This window comes from Pecten maximus, chromosome 10 (assembly GCF_902652985.1).
Source record: "Pecten maximus chromosome 10, xPecMax1.1, whole genome shotgun sequence".
Classification (NCBI taxonomy): Eukaryota; Metazoa; Mollusca; class Bivalvia; order Pectinida; family Pectinidae; genus Pecten; species Pecten maximus.
Window position 1 is genome coordinate 34,989,637 of NC_047024.1, and position 21,332 is coordinate 35,010,968.

Here is a 21,332-nt window from a genome sequence, read left to right on the forward strand (position 1 = left end):
ATCTTTCTGAAATTTCTTATGTAGGTTCCCCTTGATCCTTAGTTATGCATATTGTATTTTGGGACCAGTCAGAAAACAACATAGCCGACAGGCAGCCATCGTGGGTTTTGACAATTGAAGTTTGTTATCACTATTTTACAGAAGGTACTGAAGGGATCTTGCTTACATTTCATTACATGTAGGTTCCCCTTGGTCCCTCATATTGCATTTTGGGACCAATCTAAAAACAATATGGCCGACAGACAGCCATTATCACTAAATCTCAAATTTCATGAAGGTTCCCCTTGTTTGAAAAGTACTGGAGGGATGCTTCTCAATTTTCACAGATTAGTAAGGGGAAGGGAAAAATAGAGAGAAGATCAATCTGACATGGAACCTATAAAGATCATTCAATGATGGGTGCCAAGATCCCTCTGGGATCTCTTGTTTTAATCAATACATTCCACTGTAAGGATACCAACCTTTCCTACAACATAACTTCATAAAATTTTGCAAGTTACATTGATCAGTCAGTGTTTTTAGCTCACCGGTTATGAGTCTAAATGGACTCCCTTTGGGCTATATAATTTTGCAGGTTTGTAGAAAGTCTGATTTTATATTATTACATGTAAAATAAAATTATGATAAAGTTGTGTTATACACACAAATCATAAATTTTAATGGCAATTGCTTGAATGAATTCTTTGACTATCTTTTGAAGAAAACTCGCCTTTATCTTAATGATCGAATCCTCTGTCATCCTTTTTCAAATTTCAAATTGGATAACAGTGTTGTTTTTTTATCAATTGGTTCAGTAATGTCGCACATACTTCTCTTTAGTCCAGCTCATCTCATTTCCATTTTCCGTTTGGACATCTGACACCTCGATCTGTGTCTGTACCAGGATAAACTGATCGGACATTGTCAAGAAGTGTTATTTACCATACAGAAGAAATACTCAATTTTGTTGTTTGTCTTCTGTATTGGTAGCGGTGGAGTTATTAATAATTTTAGTGAGATGTAATCATCCTCTATTTCCTCATCTGGGTATTCCGCAATTGTGGGGCCCTCAAGAAGAAGTCTCACTTGGATATTTAAGCAGTTTTTAATTGTGTCTAACATATACAAAATGTACTTGAAAGAGCTCAGGTGTTTGGCTGACCATGTCTACCTTGACATTGACAATGTAGGGCCCACTGTATATTTGAATCAACAAGTTTAGTTATACAGCTATCAATAGCTTAGATTTTAAATCAGTGTTTTTGATCCATAGGCAAGGGGTCCTAAATATGTCAACTGGTATTGAAAACATGGGTAACATCCAATGGAAGATAGCCCTGTGTCTCCTCGCAGCTTGGACCTTGACTTTTGCCGCTCTCAGTAAGGGAGTCAAATCCACAGGAAAGGTGTGTTCTTGTTGCCCGCCCAAAAATGATATAATTTCTAGTGATGAAAATGGAAGTGCAAAGTAATTGTGCAAAACATAGTCATTTTTGATATGTATAACAGACATTTGAGTAAGATCATACTTTATATTTCTACTTCAGTATTATCAATTCTTCAATATTTATGACATTTTAATGAAAAAAGAAATCAAATTGTCAACATGTTTCCATTTTTTTGATTTTAGAGAATTTTTTTATATTAGATAAATGAATAAATAAATAATAAATAGATGAAGACTGTAATATCATCTGACAGTGCAATACTTTTTGTTTCAGGTTGTTTATTTCACAGCTCTGTTTCCTTATGTTGTGTTGTGTATCCTTTTCTTCCGTGGAATCACCCTGCCTGGTTCTATTGTGGGAATAGAGTATTACCTGACACCCAGATTTGACAAGCTGGGAGATGCAAAAGTAAGAAATATTTAAGTCAAATTGATATGCTTTTGGTTTAAAAAAAAAATCTGAGGTTAATAGGAATGAAATACACCATCAGATCTTACAATTGTAACTAGCTAATCTCAGGAACTGCTGATGCGATCCTCACCAAACTGTGTTTTCGGGGTGTCAAGTGGCAGCATGAGGCATTTATGTTTTACAGACATTTCCTAGTTCTGAATGCTGTTTTTTTTTTATACAAAACTTTTGAATCATGTCTGTCCTCAACCTTAAAACAAAAATCATTGCCTTAACCTTCATGTCATGAGCAAATATCAAATATGTGAAATGTATATTAACTTGCCAAATGCAATAATGTCAATTATCAGGTGATAAAGGTTACAGGAGCAAACATTACACAGACTAAATAATATTATAATATTATTTTAAAATTTATTTTCAGACCCCACACAAATTTTCACTCGGTCAAAATCTAGAAACATAACTTACAAATTAAATACAAGTTATTTTACATTTTAAGTGACAACATTACAACAAATTTCTTGAAGAGGTTAACTTAAATCTTATATCCTGAGATACAAGTGCATTCTCTATGTAGAGAAGTTCTGTTACTGCTGTTTTATGATTGTGTAGGTGTGGTCAGATGCAGCAGCCCAGATTTTCTTTGCTCTAAGTCCTGCCTGGGGAGGCCTCATCACACTCTCCAGTTACAACAAATTCCACAACAACTGTTTCAAGTAAGTTATTTGAATACTGCAATACCAAATATTTCATTATTCAACTTTGAGTATTTATAATCAAGCTTTTAATTTTTTAATTTTTTTTTAAAGTAGGAGTTAGAAGTCACAAAAAAAACAAAAACAAAAAACATTCTGATCTTAAAGTAAATGAGGGGAATTGATTAGATAAATAAATAAAAAAAATCTGGTACAAATGTAATTGCAAGTAAGATATTTCAATGGCGTCACTTTCCAATATTTACAAGAATTTTCAAACAAACAAAACTCAGGAAAGTGACTAGAGTTTGTTGTGGTTAATGTGTTCCTAAAATATTTTTCATCTTGTTTTAGAGATGCAATGATAGTTTCTATCGGAAATATTTGTACGAGTATTTTCGCAGGATTTGTCATTTTCTCTATCATTGGTTACCTCGCCCAGGAACTGAACATGCCTGTGGATAAAGTGGTTGACCAAGGTAATATGCTTCTCTTGTCTTGAATGATTTTCACTCATGGTTCCTGACTTCCATGTTGGTTTGTTTTGCACACCTGTTTCTGCAGACTTTGATAAAGTTTTTTTTTTTGTCTTCATTCTTGTTTTCTAAGACTGTTAATATTATGTCTGACAACTGTGAAAAATATAATGCAATACTAGAATTAAAGCTCACTTAGATAGGGATACTGTTATAGTAAAAGTTCAAATGGTTGATTTTTGTATGTAGCCAAGTTTTATCTGGAGACTATTTCTATAATAGTTAATTATAAAATACTAACCATATGTTTAATCATTTCCCAGGTGCTGGTTTGGCATTTATCGTTTACCCTGATGTGGTTACCAGGTTACCGGTCTCTCCTCTTTGGTCCATTCTATTCTTTGTGATGATGATCACGCTTGGTATGGGTAGTGAGGTAATATATAGATTTACTTAATGTAAAAATAAAATGAACTTTTAACACCATAATTTATAACAAAGAATCAAGGACTTTTGAATTCCTGAGGCCTTGGTCTCATAAATGATGCTGTTCGATTTCTTCGACATTTTGATATAAGCTTACAAGTCGTCTGTTTACTTTGCATTGATAGATATGCATTTTCATATATCATTGCAAAATAATTTGGACATTATAATTTTCAGTAATCCAAATAAGCTGCATTATAGATATTTATAGAAACGAAATGTACAAAAATGATTACCTAATGAAAAAAATAGACTTTTCCAGTTGTCTGGTTGAAAATACATTATTCATTAAAATTCAACATGCAATGAAATCACTATGCACTATATTGTCATTGTATCAGTGCTATTGTAAGCATCTGAAGATGTGAATAATGAAAGAACTAGTGTAATACATGGAATAATTTCTTTGTTTAGTATTTTTTGTCAGTAATATCCCCCCGAGATATGACATGACTGACCTGGTTATTTGCTTTATAGTTTGCCCTGTTGGAAACTGTACTGACTGCTGTTCAGGACACCTACCCACAGTTGAGGAGTAAGAAGACATGGGTTGTCTTTGTTGTCTGCATCATTGGATTCCTCTGTGGATTGTCAGTTACCACAAGTGTACGTGTTCTTCTCTTTGCATGATTCACACACATGATGGGGGCCCCAACAGTAATAATATAGTCCGTCCATTTGTACTTCAGAACTTCTGTTTCAGGAGATAATCTCAGAATTAAGAAGGACAAATTTTCTGAAATTTTGGTTTATTTTGTTTAACATCCGATTAACAGTCAGGGTCATTTAAGGACATGCCAGATTCGGAGGAGAAAAACTAGAGTACCCGGAAAAAAACACCGACCTACAGTCAGTGCCAGGCAATCGGGTTTAAAAAGTACATTGTCAAGTTCAAGGTTGCTGAACAGAACTGGGAATATACAGTCAAAAATACATAACTAAGGCACTTACAGAGGGCCACACTTTCTGAAATATCTCATGTTGATACATTTTGATATGCAGATGTGCAATAGGGGTTTAGGAAGTCCCAAAGGTCAAGCTTGGCTGTGACTAGAAATAGAATTGTGTGTATACTGCCAAAAAAAACCAGATAAAGGCCTTTACAGAAGGCCAAAATTTGTGAAATGTGGCATGGTGCTACACTGTCATAAAAAGTTTCTTGGGTAAAGGTCACACTTGACAACAAAAAACTTTTGTGTACAAGATACCTGATGAACCCCTCAATCAATTAGCCCACCTTAGTTTCATAATATCAAAATAATGGATTTATATGTGGTAATACTTGAATCATATAGATATTAATGATAGAACGACAGTACATATGTGACACTTGTGTGTAGAGATGGACTAACTGTGGGGCCCTCTCCGACATGTCGGTACATGAAATCTAGTCAACAATCGCCAATAATTATAATAACAATAATTTTGTATGATCCTATTTATAGGTATTAATGTGACAAATATATGGGAATTAAGTAAGGAAGTTCCTTATTTTCTACTTTTGAGTAATTTTTTTTGCAACATAAACATTCACAAGTTCGACCCTTTAAAGACACTTCAGTTTGACATTATGAAACTTTTCCCTGAGGTTGGTAAGTGTAAATTGTGAATAGATTTTCAAATTTGTATATCAACACTAGTATTACTAGTTGTATCAAATGTGTGCTTTACTCATCACTGGTCATTTGCTTGGTGAAAGTGACAGAGTTTAGTCAAAGAAACATATGTATAAAAATCTGATACTGGTTGGGACATTCAACTAATTCAAAAGACATGCATTGTTTTATAGGGTGGAATGTACCTGCTTCAGTTAATGGATGCGTACGTGTCCAGTTGGATGGTTTTCGTGATGGCTGCACTTGAATGCATAATAGTTGGATGGATATATGGTAAGCACAGTTATATACAAAATTAAAAAACTAAAAACTTGTAATGCATACATGTCAGTGTGGCTTTTTTTATTATTTGTAAACTGACCTTCAACTTCAAGTTTAAAGTTATAATCACCAGACATGTGACTTGTCATATTCATGTAACTGGTTTTCATACTACCAATAAACTTATATATAAAGTACATGGGTTTTTTGTTGCGACATTTTGATGCAATTTGAAATATGATTGTAGGCGGTGAGAGATTCATTGAGGATATAGAACTGATGATTGGTAGACAACAGAGATCATTTCATACATACTTTAAAGTCTTTTGGCAATTCCTTTCGCCAATTACACTGCTGGTAAGTGTTATCACTACACATTTGTTTTTACCTCTTATATGTCAACAATTTTGTGATACAAATGAATCAAGTGAGAAATGAAATACTTTTCCCTAAACTTCTAAATTTCAGCTTTCAGATATTTTATATAAGTTTATGATAGGTGCTTTAAGAATGTAAATGTGTCCCCACTTTCACAACCTTTTGTTCTTCATCTTAGATTGTAGCAGCCATTGGTGAGGATTAAAGGTCAAAGGTTGCACTTGACCATTTTCAAAATAAAAAGGTTATATTCACAATCACCAATGGCCACCAAAATTGAATCGGGTGTAGAACTAGTGGATATGAACTAAAATTGTCTAAGGGTTCATGGGGTATTGCCCACTATTGGCATGAGACAAGCTTTTCAGATGGATACACACAGATAAATTGATTACATTATGCCCTCTTTAGATGGCCTTGAATTTAGATTAACTAAATTGGTATGTACTTTTGTCCAACAGCTCGTAATGTTTTCATTGTTTTGATTGTTATATTTCAGGGTGTATTGGCTTTCAACCTGATACAATACAGGCCGCTAAAATTTGACAAGTATGTGTATCCTGTATGGGCCAATGGTTTAGGCTGGCTTCTATCTCTTATACCCATGCTTTTCATCATCTCCCTGATGATATATCAACTCAAGAATGTAGCCCCAAGAGAGCTTAGTTTGGGGGAGGTGAGTATTTCAATAACATACTTTGCATAAACAACTGAAAACAATATTTCTTTTGGTCAACTTTTTTCAAAACCACATGATGAACCACCATATCCAATTGGCGTTATTCCAATCTGTAATTTGAAATTAGCCAAGACAGGTAAGAACATGGAGGCTAATCTGTCAATGACCTTTTCATACACCAGAATGACTTCATTAACAGTGAATGGAACAAAGCCCTGATGATGACACCAACTTAATGACATTCAAATCAATTCAGTGTTTCCTGGTTCTGGTTAGATATATTCATTGTGAAGGTTGCTCCCAGTTGACTAAAAGCTTGTATGGCTTCGTATGTATTCATATGGCGTTAAACACTGTATGATCTTTGACCTTCACAGGCTTTTATTGTTTAAATTATGATCTTAAAACACCATATATTATAACTAATCAACATCTCATTCACCAGATTTCAAACAAGGGAAAATCGTCCTATATATAGAATCTGATTTACGAAACACTGTATAAACTCTGTGTAATGTAAATTTTGCATAGATAAATCCTGTTTTAAAGAAAGCTGGTTTAGTGTGCAGACTAAATTGTTAGCATTTAGAGGAATATACATGTGTGAAATCTTGATACAACATATACTGGTACATAATGTATGGCAATCTTGAAGGTCCTTTGTACCTTTTTTTTTTACCTCCATGGGAGTTGGACTGGAACAGGCTCTACAGGTTTTGAGTTTTTATGTATAAAGGGAGACAAGTCTAACCCAACCCATTAGAGAATGTCTAACAGTACAAAAGCTTCATTTTCTTATTTCAGAAATTCCGATATTTACTTAAACCATCCAAGGAATGGGGACCTGCACATAAAGTACCTACATTTAAATTGGAAGAGGACGAGATTGTTGGTGATAATAATACTATATCAAATCCTAACTTTTCTTCATCAAATCCTTTTGAAACGAAGATTTAAAAGACCTGTTACAAGAAAAATGGAATTTTGCCCACTACAAATAACACCTACATTTGGTCAAATTGGTTTGAGGGCAAAATTCCATTGTTCCTGTAGCAGGTCCTTTTAAAATCAAGATGTTCAGATCAGGGTGATATTTTTCAGTCTGGTTCACTTAGGTGTTTGTTCAATTTCGCCACAGTTTGTTTCTCTAAGCAACAATAATCCTGAACACAGTTGTTAGCACAAACTGCCCCAGGCTTGGTACACACAGGGGCTGCACAAACTGCCCCAGACTTGATACACATGGGTGTAGTTAGCACAAACTGCCCCAGACTTGATACACATGGGTGTAGTTAGCACAAACTGCCCCAGGCTTGGTACACACAGGGGCTGCACTAACTGCCCCATGCTCAGTTCACTCGGGTATCATTAGCACAAACTGCCCCAGACTTCGTACATACAGGGGCTGTTAGCACAAACTGCCCTAGGACCAGTACACTCGGGTATCATTAGCACAAACTGCCCCAGACTTGGTACACACAGGGGCTGCACTAACTGCCCCACGCTCAGTACAATCGGGTATCATTAGCACAAACAACCCAAGGCCCAGTACACTCGGGTGGTAGCACAAACTGCTCTGAACTCAATACACTCAGCATGTCGACATGAACAACAAAGTAGCCCCATTCTAGAACAGATGAGGAATATAAAAACAAACTTTCAACTGTATATCCATGAACTTGCTGGAAGGTCAAAAGTCTTAATTGAAGAGCTGTGAAAAGATAACAAAAGTTTGGCTACATTAGCAGCTTAAATGTTTATAATCTGGTAAAGTGGATGGTGTTACCATCAATTTTCATCAGATAAGGTACATATTCTGTATAAAAAAAAAGAAAAAAGAAAAAAATGGGTCAAATGGAATCATTGATAATTTTCAATCATCCTTGATACACAGGACCCATATGCTTCCACATTGATATGAAGCATTATGTAGAGTTAAAATAAAGTTAAAATGATCACAATTTTGTCTTCAAATCTGTCTATCTTCAGTTTATATGTGTATGTACACCTAAAATTAAACTGAAAATGTGGTATCAACTAAAAACAGTAGTTAGTATTGAATGTAATGTTTTATTAACTTAAGGCCTTGTGGCTCAAGTAATTAAGTACAACACAGTGATTTGGTAACTCATGATCATATGTTGAACATTTTGTTAAATACAAAAAAATATTATCGACATGTGAAGAATTTATATACAAATGTATATATTCAGTTCATTTAATTTGTTATTTTGTTAAATGTTGGGTCAGACAAGGTGTTAGTATAGATCCCAGATCTGAACATCTTGGAAAAAAATAAGGACCTAAGGTACACATGTGTTTAATAGTGTGGATGGATGAATTGCTTAAACCGCCAGATTAAAACAAAAACATTTTGTTATTGTGAGGTATGTAGACACACAAATGCACCTTCCCTTCATAACTGTTTTGAGATGTCATTATGCAAGATGAGGTCATTTTGATTTTTTAGTGAATATTTGCTTTAAATCTATTTTCATCACCAGTTTTGATTACAGATATGTAAAATTGATTCATATCTTGAAATATTTCGTACAAAAGTTGACAATATGATCATAATCTTTATTAAAGGAAAATATGCTTTTGATGTTCCTTGATGAAAAGGATGATCTCTTCTACAGTGATATTTAGTGAAATGGACATTCTGTTTATGTGTTTACATTTGTCTTTTATTGAATTGAATTGAAGGAAGTGTCTTTGATTTCACTCTGCTCATACCAGGTAATTATTCTTCAGTATTAAGGGCTGGCAGAAATTACATAAACAATTCATATTTATTTGAATATTGAGGATTAATTACAAGTTTGATAAGTATAAGTTGTAAGATTATGAAATAAATGTTATTTGTTATCCAAAATTAGCATTAAAATTATTAAAAACATAACTTTGTACATTGGATTTAGAAAAAATATGTTGATGAATTGTTTTCTCAGGATAATGCACACCAGAATAAGACTTTTGTAAATTTTCAGGTATACCCGATATTTATCCACCAACTTTAATATGTGGTTATCACTTTACTGTCTAGATGGGGTACATTGTTGTTCAAGTTTCATATGTTTTAGTAGGCGGTACAGCTGTATCTATTTCCTACTTTGAAGTATTAACATTTTATCTTTTTTTATCGTTAATGCTGCACTTTGTTATTATTCTGCTCTCACAACTATTTTACATGTACTATAATAATAAATACCTAACCAATTTTACTTCTGTACTATTGTTATCAAGTGCTAGTTCTATTTTGAGTGCTGACCATTTATTTTTAATTTAAACTCCTGTTTTTGATGCGTATAAATTAAATATAACCTAAACTTTAATTAGACCTAAGTGCTCATTTGTATATGACCTTCAAATTTGACTGACAGGTATGGGGTTTTCCGTCAGTCCATCCGATGTTAACTTTTGTTTGTCCGGATATCTCCTACATTATTTGACCGATCTCTTTGAAACTTGATATACAGTATAATCATTATATAAAATTGTGTTTTCCCTTAAAGAACTTTGATTCAACTATTTTTGCAAAAGTTGTTCCCCTTTGTTTATTTCAGTATTTGGTTGGTTTTTTTTACGAAGATCTATATTTTTCAACGAATCTCTTTGAAATTTTGAATGCATTTTAGTCAGGATATAAAGTTATGCCCCCCACCCATATGATTTGAATATTTTTGCAAAAGTTATTGCCTCTTTGTTTATATCTAGTACTTGAGTCTTGTCCGTAGATCAACTAGGTAGGCTTCACAATCGGATATCAAGTTGTGTTTAGTGAGTAGGTAGACTGTAGTGAAAGGTAAGATTGATAGCATGGCAGCTAGCCACTCTAAATTGATGTGAATCTTATTTTCAAACAAGATATATCAGCCCTGCAGTAATTGCAATTAAGGATTACAGGACATAATTATTTTGTTACTTGAATCATATCCCTAGTGCTATAATTCTGTATGTGATACAATTTCATATTTTCAAAATTTTAGTCAAGATTTGTTCCTGATTAATGAGTTATTGCTTTGAAAGTTTCTTTGTTTTGAAACTGGGTACAATAAGTCTGCAGTCTTTGTTTACAATAAGACCTTTAGCATGTTTATTCATACAATTTCTACATTGACTCTGTATATACAAATATTGATCAAAGGGTAATAATATCATGCACTTAAAAAGGATGTACAAGTATTGAAAACTAGAAAATATTATTTACACAATTGTTCTAGATTAGTTTGATTTTAACTTTAGCCTAGGTGTTACGATACACAGTCAATTTCATGCTTTTATTTCCTCCAAAAGTAGGGATCTGGAAGTTTTGAATCTCTTACAAATATATTTTACATGTATTATAATTATGTTAGTGCTTTGATAATTGACATTTGTACATTTGTCATCATGCAGCATTATTTTTACCTCACTCTTGTGTGTAATGTACATAGTCACAATGAGTTACTTTTACTGAACTATTTTCATATCATTAATGTGCTTTATTCGTAATCTCTTTCTGTACGATATGCTTTATGAAGAATCTCGCCTAAATGAAGTGCTTTTGCTGTAACTTTTCATTCAATGTGCTTTATTAAAGTACCTCTCTAAATGAAGTGTTTTTGCTTACGTTTTCATATTGATAGTGATTTTGTTGCGAATCTCAAGCTGAATGACCTGTAAAATCATTATTTTCTGTTTGTGTTACGCTTATATTGCATTCTCAGTTATTTGCTTATAATGTGCATCTTGAAGACATATCTTAAGAAATTCTTACATACAGAAGCTGTGATGTATACTGTTGCTTACGCTGTAGCAAGTCTTTATTTAAATAGTTTGTTATTGTTTTCATCAAATCACCATAGAGGATTGTCTCTAGACAGTGTACAGGTCATGAAAATGTGAAATATTTCATGCAAAATGCAAAAAAAAAAAAAATGTATGTTTTAATAGTGACAGCCTCAGCAATGCAAAATTGGACTTGATACACAATGTCTTTCAGTATACAATCAGGACAGAAGGTCAATAAAACGTGCCTTCATCCCGCATAATGTGTTCCCAGGAAGTGTCACACTCTTCTGCACAACAACATTCGACTTGGACCTTGTACAGGTCTGTGTGACGACACTTCAACAACATTCGATTGCATTTTCTATAATAACACATTTCTGTTTTAATATGTGATATTGCAACATTTTGCATCCATTTTGTTGTAATTCTAAATGTGTGTTGAATTATTTCTAATATTGTTATTTTTTAATAACAGTTGTTATGCAGTACAATGTTGATATTTTCAATTTTAAAGTGTGATAGTTGCTGTATAGTGTTGTACATCTATCGATAATGTTTACATGATACATTTGCTGTATAGTGATGTATAAGTAATGTAACATGACTATTAAAGTGACTATTAAAGTGACTAATATTCAAAACCTTATTAGTCCTACATTTAACAGTCCAAATATTCCAAACAATTTCTAGATTCTGTGAACAATTCTAGAAATATGTTTCTGCTTTTAATGAAAGTGTTGGACTTTCGGAGTCAAGTTGTGCAGCATCTATGTAAAAGTTTGTATATTTGTGGTGTCAAGTTGCTCGCTGGATTTTTCAGGTTAATATTTTAATCATATCTTTTGGTCTTTGTGATAGTAATAACACTATAGATTATTCTTTTGTTGAAATCTTTTTGCTGTCAAACCACTTTAATCTATTGTTGTTGAAACCTGTTTGCTGTATATTATGCTCAACAGTTTCATACTTACTAAACTCTTAAAATCACACATCATATCATGGATTTCTTTTCTTATTTTTAAACAATATGGTAATTTTGGTATTTATTGTCACACAACTATATCTTTTTCTTTTTGTTCTATATGGTACCTACCAAAGAGAGATTATGATGACTTGTGTACAATGTAGAATTTGAATGGTAATTGAACTGAAACTGACCATTTGGTATCGGATTGGAAGACTTAAGTCAAGGTTACACAACATTGTATGATTGGAACAGTAACTGTAATGAAATTAAGAAACATTGCCAAACTGTTACAAAAGTTGGAAAACAAGCAGAGTTTAATCCATTGCACATCATAGTGCTTTTGAATTCATTTTTTGCGTATTCATTACGTGACTTTGTCTAAATATGTAAATTTGTCTTTGTAGTACAAATATATACATGTACATGATAGTTTACCATAGCAATTAGTCATACTTCTATGTATGGTAGCCTTATAATTTGTTCTCATATGGATCAGTTATATAGAATGAGGTCGGACCCTGGTGTTAAATACTTCATTCTTGGTTATAATGGCATGTTTAGTCGCTGTGCCCTTACCTAAATAAGGATTTACGCTTTCCTTACCTAAATAAGGATTTACGCTTTCCTTACCATTGGAAAACAGTAAAGTCAATATGCATATTATATATAAGATTATCCTTTTATAAAGATCTCTGCATATTTAGCAAGAGCTTGTTTGTAAAACCAGAACTTATCATATACTTGAAGAGAACTTTAACAATTGTGGTAAATGCATTTTAAACACTGACCCTGTTGTGGCTCCATAAATGGTATATACTGACTTGGTTCTGGCTCAGTAAGGCAATGCTAGATACTGGCCCTGTTCTTATCAATAAGGCACCGCTAGATACTGGTTCTGGCAGTATGCAAATTTATTCTGATGACAAAATATTAATAGTGTGTATCAGGCCATCAGATGATACTGTATAAACATGTTTTCTTAAATTCAGACGGTGTATACTCCCTAGTCAGGGTTCAGAAAAAAATGTAAATCTTGAACTCCTGCACTCACAGGCAGGCTGTTACTTGATTAACAATCATGTTTTAGTTCTCATTGTCTGGTTAAAATTGTTAAGATTTTCACCAGACTGAATACGATATTTCCTGAAATCAGGTTTTTCACTGCAGGGATGGAAGACCCTGGAAATCATAACTTTATGCAGTTTTATTTGAATACAAAATATATAGTTTTTGTTTAATTTATGGAAACTTGAAATTCCTGATGTCACTTGTGTGACTGCCATTGGGCAATGTATATTTACCTATAAAGGCCAAAAGTGATTGAGTCTAGACCACCAAACATACCTCAAAAACCATTATAATGCCAACGTAATATATAGGCATATCAAGAGCTACCTCGTCTCCTAGCAACATATATGTAGTCTCAATCATGTACAATTTGAGGTGCATACTTTATTGTACTGCTATTAAGAAGTGAGCATCACGGGTCCAACTAATCAAAAATTATCTTATATATGTACATTGTATATATATTTGGTCAATATAGGAACTTCAAATGGTAGCTTCAGTCAAAAAGTATTATCTTACATGCGGGTAAGGGAAACTAGGATATGGAGAAAATAACTGGCTTTTTCAGGTCGACTCAAGTCAAAATTGAAAATCCCTCTTCATTCTGTTGAAGGGATTCCGATGAATCTTAATAGACATATTAAGCACATAATCCTGACAAAATGCTATTTTTGTGAGTTGTCGAGTATTAATGATGTTCGCTCAGCCTTAAACTCAAATACTACTGAATAAATTGGGTACTTATGAAAAGATGCCCCCACTAAATGTGCCCCCTTATGAGAGTGATATATCCATGAAGGCCACTCAACGATCTCGTTAAAGTTTTTGTTTCTGTTTGTTATCCTTTACTTATAAAGAAATGTTAAATTCTCCCTTAATGTGTAATGAACAATGTGTAAGTAAAGCTTACATTATCATTATATTCCTCCGATGCCCTCTTGTTTGACAATCCAATTGCCCGTGTACCTTGGAAAAACTTTCATTTTGTCTACTAAGCATCATAATTTCTCCATGACCACGAATCTGATACTGATATGTTGGATTCATTACTACCATTTTCAGCGAGAACGTTTCGTAAGCTTAGCCCCTGATAATTATAATGAATTGAAAATATATCATCAGCAACTGATTTGATAATGTAAATATATATGTAACACTATTTACCTGGTTGAAGTGCTCACTTTTATTTTACTAATATATTCATGTTTGTTTTCACCTACAGACCAATGGGAGTAGTGGTGTTTTATTAGATAAATTTGTAACATATTTCACTGAAACCAAAACAAGTTACATCTGGACCAGGCATACGATATTCATCAATCTTCCGTATTGTTAATGTGCATAAAATTTAAATTAAAATCATGTTAGATTGTATGGGTATCCTATGTCTGTCCCATATGGTTTTATTTCCTGTCCCTCCCGGTAGACATACACAAATATATTTTAGTTAGATACTGGTTTACCACCTACCAGTAATACTAAACCCAGCATTAGATAGTGTCTCTACGCCTTATCATACTGCTAGGGCAGTGGATTAAAGCGAATAGATAGAATCTGACTAGTCCACCTTATAGCAGCTGTAGTTAGGGGGAGGGTATAGAAATAATTGCGTGTCTGGTATCAACAGTCTTGGAACCCACGGTCCATATATGCATTGTAGTATCAAGGGTAGTAACTCCACAGGCAGACCATTTTGTTCAGTGCAAAATATTGAATGTTTGCTAATGTATTAAGAACATTGAATAAGTTTTACTAAAGGAATCATATTGTAAAGCTAGAACATATAGTCATTCCATATTTTTGAATTCCGCACACGCAAATGTCTACCTAGCCTTATCTACCTACTTTTTCGAATTCGTTCTGTCATAACTAGAATGAATATTCATACCCTGTCAGAAATTGTCCCTCAATCGTCCAAAATCGTCCAGAGCTATGTTATCCGATGCTATGTCAAACTTGCTCAATGCTTGGCAACTTTCTTAGTGTACACTGTTGGAAAGATTCAACATTTCTCTTTGCGGTGATATATATTGGGATTTACGATTCATAGTTAATAAAAAAAAATACAAATTGATTGAAAAAAAAATCTTGTCCGGTTTTCTGTACTGGGGAGTTACTACCGTGATACTCTTTAATACATATAAAATGGACCGTTGGTTTGGAAAAGTCCCTATGACATCTGTGTAAATAGGCGACATAGACACTGGTTTCTCTTAACATGTACATGTATATAATTAAAAATACCATGCCCATTAAATTAAAATAGACTGGAAAAAACATTATTTGCAAGCCATTTCCTTGCAGTCTTCAGTGTAGGGAGTGATTTGAATTTTTTTTTTGACCGTGACCGCAAGTTTTATATTCTTTTGGTGTGATGTGTAACATTGTCATTACTCCGTGCTAAAATTGTGTTAAGGTTTTGTCCCGGAAGGTTTCGGTTTTAAGTTTGATCAAATAACAGCAACTTGATGTTTTATATATACGTCGATTTTTCAGTACGAATTGTTGCCGAAATGTAATGAATGCATTTTACACTGTTGTATACATGTCATTAAAGTTGCTGAATCGTGTTTCTGTGTTTTATTTTTTCTTTGTGTTAGGGAGGGATAAATAAAATTTACATTTTCTATCCATATGTATCTGGCAGTAAAGTTGAACAATGAGCAAAATCTGTTATCTGTGCTAAAAAGGACTCGTGATATGAATGCTTTAGCGAAATAGGTAAAGAGAGACGCATTAGTAAATCCAAAGGTGTGCCAATAATCTGTCGGAAGACCTTGGACGAACTCGACAAGGCGGTGTCCAAAAGTGGAAGGAACAAAACAATTGCATTTTAATGTACTGTTAGATAAAAAGCTATACCGAGTAAGAATAATGATTATAAAACTGCATCGCACGGCTGTCTCGCTCTTTGATGAATTCTCAGTGATGATGATGAAGATAACGATGGTGAATTGAATTTAAGAGTATGCGAGATATGTGTGTGTATGCGAGGTCTGTGTGAGATGGGGTAAGATTATTCGTTCTGTTAGGTTGACATACAGATATATATAAGTCTCACCTTTCATATTTACATTGAAACATTGCTATACATACATATGAAAAATCACATAAAAAATTCATCACGTAAGCCACTCTAAAATAGTTACGAGAGACTATTTATTATTAAAAGAATTATGTAACACTTATATAATTATTTAAAGAATTATGTAACGTTTATATAATTATTTAAAGAATTATGTAACGCTTATATAATTATTTAAAGAATTATGTAACACTTATATAATTATTTAAAGAATTATGTAACACTAATAAAAATAAGGTTCCAGTATCCAGTAGACTGACGGTAACGACAAACTTCGCAGAAGAAAACCCGCCTGTAATACTGACCATTCAACAGGAATGTACAAAAGACAATTAAAAACACAAGAATTTATTTACAATTTCTTGAAAATCTGCTCCCCCGAAATGTACGTTATATTGTTGTTACCATGTAAAAAGCGATAAGGACTGGCTTTGAGTGACTTCACGACACCTATCCAACGACGTCACCCATTACCGTTTCTCGTGTTTAAATATGAAATCTGTGCTCCCATTCTTCCTCGTTACAGGACGATTTCGGGCCCGTATTCCTGCCAAACACGAAATCTGGTCCGTTTTCGTTTTTGCGGTCTAAATGGTTGGACCAGTCTGACCGGTATTGTTCTTTTATCAAATAAAGACGGATCTGGTGATTTTATATTGCTTTCAGACGAGCCTTCACAAAGACTTACAAGGCCTGTATTAACATTGCAGGTCCGTCAAGATATACAAGTATCGAAAATCTTATCCCCGAAAGTCGCCAAAAAAACCTAAGGCGCTCGCATTACCACTAAATTACTGGACACCCTTTTCAAATTCCTGGATCCGCGCCTGTGCTCCCATTCTTCCTCGTCACAGGACGATTCCAGGGCCCGTATTCGTGAAACCATTTCTCGTGCTCAAACACCAAATCTGTGCTCAACCCACTGAGCACGAAATCTGTGCTCAACCCACTTTTCTTTAAAATTCGCCTGATTATGAAATAACAACTTAAAAGAAAAACATAAACATCGAAAATAATACCTCGCATGAAACAATTCCGAAATCCTTTCCAATCATAACACAGAATGTGTAAACGATCCCTGGTATTTTATATGACCAGCAACTCGCGAGTAAACAACTCGGGCTGTGTTTTAGGGTGTCAAGTGACAGCGGGGGCATTTATGTTTTACAGCCAATTTCTAGTTCTTTTTTATTTTGTGATGATTAGACATACGACATTTTATTATAAATAAGACTTTCAAAGAATGCTAATATATTGGTTCGCGTGGAATTTATTTTCGCGTTAATACGCGAGGAGAGTTGATCGCAAATTGAAACCGAGCCACCTGTTACCGATAAAGGACTCATGCAGAGTCCATCACACTAATAACCTTTCATTCGCGAATTAAAATCTATTTCTAGATTAGTGTTCGCAAAATCATAATTCGCGAATACAGTATGTCTGAAGAGGTAATTTCGCGAAATATAGTATTCGTGAAATAAGAACAGTATATTGATCTTTCAATTAATCTCGTGATGATGTGATATTTAAAAATCATACACCGATTCCATTGTGATCGATCAACATATACTAGGCCGATATGTTATTTTAAAATGTATACGCTATAGAAAATAGACTACATTGTAACACAGCGTCTTGAAAGTTGAAACACCTAAAGATATCCAGTACACGCATTGCATAATGTGTGCCGTTGGCCGTGTGATTGTTTGTTTTTTAATGCATAGCGCTAAAATGACTTTCCTTTCATTACAAATAAGTAACAAACATTTGTAATGTATTTCAACAGTAATTTTTAATATGCCTTGTGTCAATACAGCACCAACAGATCAAGATCCTACAGTCGACCGTATTGTTAGGGTGGTCGGGTGGCACAGTGTTAACACACTTGCCTTTCACCTAGGCGGCCGGGGTTCGATTTCCCGATCGGACGTGAAAGAGTATGGGGTCACCTGCCCGACCGCATGGGTCTCCCTGGAGTACTCCGGATTCCTCCCACAGTAAGACAAGTGTAATTGATACAAGTTTGTATAACTTGTTTCGAAATTGATTTTCACATTTTTACATCATTGATAATCGACATTCGGACAAGTCACTGGTTTATGGTTGGCCAGAATACTGGGTCCTCATCAGGGTGAAATCGCCAGTGCATAGGCAGCAGGAAGTTAATTAGCCAGAAATCACCGAATGCAGCCCTAAGTTTGCTGTTCACGCTTCGCGTATCAGTGATTTTTATATTATTGTCAATTTCAAAAGATGTTTTCCCCTTTAGTATACACCGAATGATTTCGAAAAGCATGAATGTTGTGAATATGATAAACAACGCTAACATCCATGTTCCGAGAATGACAAGGCCAACTCGGAAGTGTGTGTATCCGAACATCCAGCGGAAGAATGCCACGAAAGGAAGCATATCTACGTGTCCTGTGCTTGGTAAAACTTCCATGAATATGAAGGGCAGAGCATGCACGAAACCCACTACAGACGAAATACAACACCAGAACATCATTACTGTGTAGTGACGTAAGTTCCGGTAACCAATACAGTTCCGTGAGAAATAGCAGTGATGGTCACGTTTGAGTGAACACCGGTTACAAAGTACGCAGTGGTGACAACGAGGGGGGCGTGGCTGGTCACACATGGTACAGTACCGCCACGACCAATAAGGTGGGCGTGCTGGTGGACCGGAAGTGGATCCGTTTGAAGCTCCGGATGGTCCGTGTTGTTTGTTTACGGTTGCACTCTGAAAGAAACAATGTGGAGTGTAATAAAATCTTAGACTACGATGACTGGAAGGGGACACGACTATGTTCGGTGAACGAAATGATATTGCGCGGGAACGCAATTAACACGCAACGAAATATTGGAATGATGAGGGTAGTCGGGTGGTACAGTGGTAACGCGCTTGCAAACGTAATCATATCTGGCTGCATGTCATTTAAGTTGTCGTTCGAATATTTTTTATTTGTGATGTCCGTTCCTAGCTATCGTAATAAAACCATTGTTTCGGGAATTCTACTAAATTACGTAGTATATTTAATGCTAGATAAATAAATATAGTATAGCTTTTGACGGAATAAGCAGTGCACGTACCTGTAAAGTAGTCTTTGTTTGTTGTCGGTCGAGGAATTCTAGGTAAGTCCCGTGCCTCTGGGGATCATAGGCAGAGCTAACTCTGAAAACGCACCACCAATTCAACAACATCTGGAAGGCCATAAAACTACAAACGGCCTGGATGCCGAGTATTACTTCTTGTCCGAAATCTGCGTACAAGAACGGAATTCCCTGGCACGTGCCGTAGTACCAGACAATCGTCACTTCCGCCAGGAATATGATTGGGAGGTACTTATTGAGGTTCCGAGGTGACGCGGCTGGTTCCCTCCTGCGTTCCTCTAAATGTAAGGCTAGTTTCTGTTGAAGAGTAAGGCTTTTGTCTCTGGCAGTATCACGTATTATATCGGCTTGGGACGATGCCTTGATATCCATGTTGATAAAAACACCAGTCGTATAGTTTGACCGTATCGTATCGTAGTCCTGGTCACTGTTTGTCCTGATTTAATATTGACCACTGTGGCGTGGCGTAAGTGTTGTGTCCAGACACATACATAGTAATTTAATAGTGGACGTTATGCTAATGCCTGTTGACAGTTAGGTATGACCGTAATCGGATTAAGAAATGGTAATTCCAGTTCAGTATTTAACTGATTTAGGTAAATACTCCATGCCTGTAAAGTCTATTGAAGTTTTTCATAACATTTACGTCGAGACATGTATACGTACGTTTTACCACTCTATTACTACGTTATAGACGGTTCAATACACGTGGCATACATTTATAATTGAAACAGGAAGGTGGAATAATGTTGCACGAAAAGACAGCATTTGCACATATTGTAATAATGGAAAGGTTGGAGAGGAGTTTCACTATTTGTTAGAATGTTAACTGTATTTCTCTTCGGGAATAAATGTTATTAAATTCATATCCTTCGTGAATTGCTGAAAAAATGTGTAAATTTATCCGATTTATATTTTCCACTGTTTTTAAATAAGTTTTTAAATGTATAGAGGATATCTAACAGTGTCTTCAGTAATACGAAATATATTTCACGAGTGGGGCTAATATTTTGATATTTTTCACGAGTGCGCAGCACGAGTGAAAAATATCAAAATATTAGCCACACGAGTGAAATATATTTCGTATTACTGAAGACACTGTTAGATATTCTGTTTATTACATTTTTTATCAACGAAAAACCTACCCCGTATGCTAACTAGGCCTACAGCGATAATTTGTAAACAAAAAAAGTAGTTTCCCCTGTCCAGGTGCTGACATATATGTCGGGCTTTCTGATTGGTCAATTATTTTGGTATTTTCTAATCATTAATTTGATTGGCTAGTGAAAAATATCACTTTTATAGAATGAATAATTTTTGATATTTCACTGGTAAAAATGTAATAAATAAATTTCATCAACTGTGAAAACTATTATTGTATGTATGTATTGTGATGTTGATTATGTATATAAAGACAATAAAATAAAGCTGCAAACTGCTAGACGGTAGCTGAGATCGCTAATGTGTTTACATTCAAGAGGTCCATCCACCCATTCATTGTCAATTCACTCAAAACGTTTGTTACATTTCCCCTATTGGGCACTGCCCCTCAGGCTCCTGGGAAACCGGGCCCACCATTTATATAAAATTGGTTCCCCTTCGCCCAAAGATGTTTCAGACCTTTCAAACAGATGAGGAAGGATTTTGCAATATTTACGTTTTGGGACTCACATGCCGTGCCCCTGGGGGCCAGACACACCGTTTTTATGAAGTTGGCTCCCCTTCAATCCAGGATGCTTCAGACCAAATTTGATCAAAATCTGTTCAGACTTTCATGACTAGTATCTAGTTTAAGGGAAAGTTGGCGGACGATAGACAATTCCGCGCCACCGTCCTTCGGACTTGGCGAGATAGTAACCAGGAAAGTAACATTAAGACAAAGTCTGGCCGAGTTTT

The 21,332-nt window shown here is 34.8% G+C and overlaps 2 protein-coding genes across 4 annotated transcripts in view; one reads left to right on the forward strand and one right to left on the reverse strand.

The window, feature by feature from the left end:
• LOC117336929 (sodium-dependent proline transporter-like) overlaps positions 1 to 15,810 on the forward strand; it is a 40,411-nt gene extending 24,601 nt beyond the window's left edge. For all 3 annotated transcript variants that reach the window (XM_033897749.1, XM_033897750.1, XM_033897747.1), the window contains exons 7-16: positions 1,253 to 1,385; positions 1,701 to 1,835; positions 2,454 to 2,557; positions 2,891 to 3,015; positions 3,336 to 3,448; positions 3,976 to 4,104; positions 5,288 to 5,387; positions 5,623 to 5,732; positions 6,253 to 6,429; positions 7,237 to 15,810. In XM_033897749.1, coding sequence (XP_033753640.1) covers positions 1,253 to 1,385; positions 1,701 to 1,835; positions 2,454 to 2,557; positions 2,891 to 3,015; positions 3,336 to 3,448; positions 3,976 to 4,104; positions 5,288 to 5,387; positions 5,623 to 5,732; positions 6,253 to 6,429; positions 7,237 to 7,389 — 1,279 coding nt within the window. In that variant the 3' untranslated portion in view covers positions 7,390 to 15,810. The remainder of the gene's footprint in view (positions 1 to 1,252; positions 1,386 to 1,700; positions 1,836 to 2,453; positions 2,558 to 2,890; positions 3,016 to 3,335; positions 3,449 to 3,975; positions 4,105 to 5,287; positions 5,388 to 5,622; positions 5,733 to 6,252; positions 6,430 to 7,236) is intronic.
• Positions 15,811 to 18,091: 2,281 nt separating this feature from the next.
• LOC117336424 (palmitoyltransferase ZDHHC22-like) lies at positions 18,092 to 20,378 on the reverse strand. Its single transcript, XM_033896937.1, has 2 exons — positions 19,416 to 20,378; positions 18,092 to 19,065 (listed from the first exon to the last, which is right to left on the reverse strand). Exons 1-2 carry the CDS (start codon positions 19,806 to 19,808, stop codon positions 18,415 to 18,417), a joined length of 1,044 nt encoding a protein of 347 aa, XP_033752828.1. The 5' UTR covers positions 19,809 to 20,378; the 3' UTR covers positions 18,092 to 18,414.
• Between the last annotated feature and the right edge of the window lie 954 nt (positions 20,379 to 21,332).